The sequence below is a fragment of the Geospiza fortis genome, unplaced genomic scaffold, assembly GCF_000277835.1.
Source record: "Geospiza fortis unplaced genomic scaffold, GeoFor_1.0 scaffold4819, whole genome shotgun sequence".
Lineage (NCBI taxonomy): Eukaryota > Metazoa > Chordata > Aves > Passeriformes > Thraupidae > Geospiza > Geospiza fortis.
This window is the reverse complement of record NW_005055199.1, coordinates 1,877-7,023: the sequence shown is the minus strand read 5'-3', so window position 1 is coordinate 7,023 and position 5,147 is coordinate 1,877. Positions and strand designations below refer to the sequence as shown.

Genomic DNA, 5,147 nt, shown 5'->3' with positions numbered 1-5,147 from the left:
CGGCGGGGGTCCCGGGCTGCCCCCCGGCCACGTCCGGGCCAACGTCCCCCAGACCTTCACCTGGGACACCTCCAAGGCCGGCGTGGCCCCGCTGGACGTCAAAGTCCAGGGCCCCAAAGGTCAGCGGGGGGAAATTTGGGGCGTTTTGGAGGGGCTTTTGTGGGATTTGGGGAATTTTGTGTATGTCCTGTAGGATTTTGGGGCACTATGTGGGATTTTGGGGCTGCCCTGTGGGCTTTTGGGGCACTATGTGGGATTTTGGGGGTGGTGGGGTTGGGATTTGTTGGGGGGGTTGCTGGTGGGGGTGGGAATTTTTGTGCGCTGGTGGCCACAAAGCTACCACACAGTCCCTAATTTCCAGGTTCTTCCCACAAAACCCCATTCCACGTTCCCTAATTCCCAGTGTTTTTCACCCAAACCCACACCGCATCCCCTAAATCCAGGTTTTTTCCCCTCAGGATGATGAGGGGAATCCCTGCAGAGCATGACCCTGCCGGGGAGCTCTGGGATCCTTTTTCCCAGCCCAAATTTCCATTTTTCCACTCCTCAAACAGCAAAATTCCCATTCCCACCTCACCAACTGCCCAAATTCCCATTTTCACCTCACCAATGGCCGAAATTCCAACTTTTTCCCCTCAGGAAAAGCTTTTTCCCCCTCGGGATCTCAAAGGGAAACCCAAGGGAGTTTGACCCAAACCCACCTGTGAGCTCTGGGAGCGCCCCCGATCCTTTTTCCTGGCTCTGAAATCCAACCCCACACCCCAGAAATGCCCAAATTCCCATTTTCCACCTCCCAACCACCAAAATTCCCATTCTCACCTTACCAATGGCTGAAATTCCCGCTTTTTCCCCTCAGGAAAAGCTTTTTCCCCTCAGGATTTTGAAAGGAATCCCAGGGGAGTATGACCCCACCCGAGAGCTCTGGGATCCTTTTTCCCAGCCCAAATTTCCATTTTTCCACTCCTCAAACAGCAAAATTCCCATTCCCACCTCACCAACTGCCCAAATTCCCATTTTCACCTCACCAATGGCCGAAATTCCAACTTTTTCCCCTCAGGAAAAGCTTTTTCCCCCTCGGGATCTCAAAGGGAAACCCAAGGGAGTTTGACCCAAACCCACCTGGGAGCTCTGGGAGCGCCCCCGATCCTTTTTCCTGGCTCTGAAATCCAACCCCACACCCCAGAAATGCCCAAATTCCCATTTTCCACCTCCCAACCACCAAAATTCCCATTCTCACCTTACCAATGGCTGAAATTCCCACTTTTTCCCCTCAGGAAAAGCTTTTTCCCCCTCGGGATCTCAAAGGGAAACCCAAGGGAGTTTGACCCAAACCCACCTGGGAGCTCTGGGAGCGCCCCCGATCCTTTTTCCTGGCTCTGAAATCCAACCCCACACCCCAGAAATGCCCAAATTCCCATTTTCCACCTCCCAACCACCAAAATTCCCATTCTCACCTTACCAATGGCTGAAATTCCCACTTTTTCCCCTCAGGAAAAGCTTTTTCCCCTCAGGAAAAGCTTTTTCCCCCTCAGAATCCCCAGGGCAAACCCAAGGGAACATGACCCCACCCGGGAGTTCTGGGATCCTTTGTCCCAGCCCTAAAATCCAACCCCACACCCCAAAAACTGCCCAAATTCCCATTCTCACCTCACCAACGGCCGAAATTCCCACTTTTTCCCCTCAGGATCCTGAGGGGAAGCCCAAGAAAGCCTCGATCCGGGACAATCAGGACGGCACCTACACCGTGTCCTACGTGCCGGACATGACCGGCCGCTACACCATCCTCATCAAATACGGGGGGGACGAGATCCCCTATTCCCCCTACCGCATCCGGGCCGTGCCCACCGGCGACGCCAGCAAGTGCACGGTCACCGGTGAGCCCCGAAACGAGGGAAAACCCCCCAAAATTGGGAGGAAACACCTCAAAAATGGGAAAAAACACTCCAAAAACTACAGGGGAACCCCCCCAAAATGGGGGATACCACCTCAGGAATGGGAGAAACGGCTTGGTTTGGGGAGGGGGAGCATGGCCAAAACCCCCCCTTTGCACCCCAAAATCGAGCCCCCTTCGCACCCCAAAAATGGCCCTGCATGAGGGAAAGGGGGGGGAAACATGGGAGGGGGTGAGGGTTGGGTCGGGAGGGGGTTTGGGGTGGGAGGAACCCGAGTTAAAGAGGGGGGACCCCCCCCAAAATTATTGTTGAGGGAGCCCGAAACTCAATTAATGATGGGGATCCCCCCAGTTTAATGATGGGGACCCTCCAAAATTAATGATGGGGACCCCCCCAAAATTAATGTTGGGACATCTCCATGATCTTAATTAATGAAGGGACCCCCCAAAATTAATGATGGGAGACCCCTATGATCTTAATTAATGAAGGGACCCCCCAAAATTAATGATGGGGACCCTCCAAAATTAATGATGGGAGACCTCCATGATGTCAATTAATGAGAGACTTGCCCAAAATTAATGATGGGTGACCCCCATGACCTCAATTAATGAAGGGACCCCCCTCCAAATTAATGGTGGGAGACCTCCATGATCTCAATTAATGAGAGACTCGCCCAAAATTAATGATGGGAGACCCCCATGACCTCAATTAATGACAGACTCCCCAATTTTAATCATGTAGGACCCCCCCAAATTAAAGATGAAGGACCCCCAAACTCAATTAATGATGGGACCCCCCCAAAATTAACGATGGGATCCCATTTTGGGGCCATCAATGGGGTCCCGTTCTGGTGACCCCAAATGGGTCCAGTTTTGGGGTTCCTGGCCCCGTTTTGTGGTTTCTGGCCCCGTTTTGGGTTCCTGGTCCCATTTTGGGGCTCCTGACCCTGTTTTGATGTTCCTGGCCCTGTTTTGGAGTTTCTGGCCCCGTTTTGGGATTCCTGGTCCCATTTTGGAGTTCGTGGTCCTGTTTTAGGGTTCCTGTTCCAGATGTCCCCAAATGGGTCTTGGTTTGGGGTTTCTGGCCCTCTTTTGGGATTCCTGGCCCCGATGGGTCCCGTTTTGGGGTTCCTGGCCCCATTTTGGGGCTCCTGTCCCCATTTTGGGGTTTCTGGTCCCATTTTGGGATTCCCAACCCCATTTTGGGGTTCCTGTTCCAGTTGTCCCCAGATGGGTCCCATTCTTAATTAATGAAGGGACCCCCCAAAATTAATGATGGGGACCCTCCAAAATTAATGATGGGAGACCTCCATGATGTCAATTAATGAGAGACTTGCCCAAAATTAATGATGGGTGACCCCCATGACCTCAATTAATGAAGGGACCCCCCTCCAAATTAATGGTGGGAGACCCCCATGATCTCAATTAATGAGAGACTCGCCCAAAATTAATGATGGGAGACCCCCATGACCTCAACTGATGAGAGACTCCCCAATTTTAATCATGTAGGACCCCCCAAATTAAAGATGAAGGACCCCCAAACTCAATTAATGATGGGACCCCCCCAAAATTAACGATGGGATCCCATTTTGGGGCCATCAATGGGGTCCCGTTCTGGTGACCCCAAATGGGTCCAGTTTTGGGGTTCCTGGCCCCGTTTTGGAGTTTCTGGCCCCGTTTTGGGTTCCTGGTCCCATTTTGGGGCTCCTGACCCTGTTTTGATGTTCCTGGCCCTGTTTTGGAGTTTCTGGCCCCGTTTTGGGATTCCTGGTCCCATTTTGGAGTTCGTGGTCCTGTTTTAGGGTTCCTGTTCCAGATGTCCCCAAATGGGTCTTGGTTTGGGGTTTCGGCCCTGCTTTTGGGATTCCTGGCCCCATTTTGGGGTTCCTGTCCCCATTTTGGGGTTTCTGGTCCCATTTTGGGATTCCCAACCCCATTTTGGGGTTCCTGTTCCAGTTGTCCCCAGATGGGTCCCATTTTGGGATTCCTGTCCCATTTTGGAGTTCGTGGTCCTGTTTTAGGGTTCCTGTTCCAGATGTCCCCAAATGGGTCTTGGTTTGGGGTTTCTGGCCCTCTTTTGGGATTCCTGGCCCCGATGGGTCCCGTTTTGGGGTTCCTGGCCCCATTTTGGGGCTCCTGTCCCCATTTTGGGATTCCTGGCCCCATTTTGGGGTTCCTGGCCCCTGACCCCCATCTCCCGTAGGGCCAGGCCTGGGCCCCACGATCCAGCTGGGCGAGCAGACGCTGATCACGGTGGACGCCAAGGCGGCCGGCAAGGGCAAGGTGACGTGCTCGGTGTGCACGCCCGACGGCTCCGAGGTGGACGTGGACGTGGTGGAGAACCCCGACGGCACCTTCGACATCTTCTACACCGCGCCGCAGCCCGGCAAATACGTCATCTGCGTCAGGTTCGGCGGGGAGCACATCCCCAACAGCCCCTTCCAGGTCATGGTGAGTGGGAAATGGGGTAAAAATGGGAAAAAATGGGAAAAAAGGGGTAAAAACAGGGTAAAAATGGGTGAAAATGGGGATTATAGAGGGAAATCTGGGATCTGTGTCAGGTTCAGGGGGCAGCACATCCCCAACAGCTCCTTCCAGGTCATGGTGAGTGGGAGACGGGAAAAAATGGGGTAAAAATGGGAAAAAATGGGAAAATACAGGGTAAAAATGGAAAAAATGGGGATTATAGAGGGAAATGTGGGATCTGCATCAGGTTCAGGGGGGAGCACATCCCCAACAGCTCCTTCCAGGTCATGGTGAGTGGGAGACGGGAAAAAATGGGGTAAAAATGGGAAAAAATGGGAAAATACAGGGTAAAAATGGAAAAAATGGGGATTATAGAGGGAAATGTGGGATCTGCATCAGGTTCAGGGGGGAGCACATCCCCAACAGCTCCTTCCAGGTCATGGTGAGTGGGAGACGGGAAAAAATGGGGTAAAAATGGGAAAAAATGGGAAAATACAGGGTAAAAATGGAAAAAATGGGGATTATAGAGGGAAATGTGGGATCTGCATCAGGTTCAGGGGGGAGCACATCCCCAACAGCTCCTTCCAGGTCATGGTGAGTGGGAGACGGGAAAAAATGGGGTAAAAATGGGAAAAAATGGGAAAAAACGGGGTAAAAATGGAAAAAATGGGGATTATAGAGGGAAATCTGGGATCTGCGTCAGGTTCAGGGGGGAGCACATCCCCAACAGCCCCTTCCAGGTCATGGTGAGTGGGAGACGGGGAGAAACGGGGCAAAAATGGGGGAAAAT

General features: G+C 52.6%; 2 protein-coding genes across 2 annotated transcripts in view; both read left to right on the top strand.

Annotated features, from left to right (window-relative positions):
- Positions 1-4,525, top strand: part of LOC102043771 (filamin-A-like) — a gene marked incomplete at its 5' end in the record, with an annotated part of 15,387 nt that extends 10,862 nt beyond the window's left edge. The window contains 3 exons of the mRNA XM_031065755.1: positions 53-119; positions 1,512-2,009; positions 4,095-4,525. Coding sequence (XP_030921615.1) covers positions 53-119; positions 1,512-2,009; positions 4,095-4,525 — 996 coding nt within the window. The remainder of the gene's footprint in view (positions 1-52; positions 120-1,511; positions 2,010-4,094) is intronic.
- Positions 4,526-5,073: 548 nt separating this feature from the next.
- Positions 5,074-5,147, top strand: part of LOC115949238 (filamin-A-like) — a gene marked incomplete at its 3' end in the record, with an annotated part of 1,906 nt that continues 1,832 nt past the window's right edge. The window contains exon 1 of the mRNA XM_031065754.1: positions 5,074-5,103. Within this exon, the coding sequence (XP_030921614.1) occupies positions 5,101-5,103 (3 nt within the window). The remainder of the gene's footprint in view (positions 5,104-5,147) is intronic.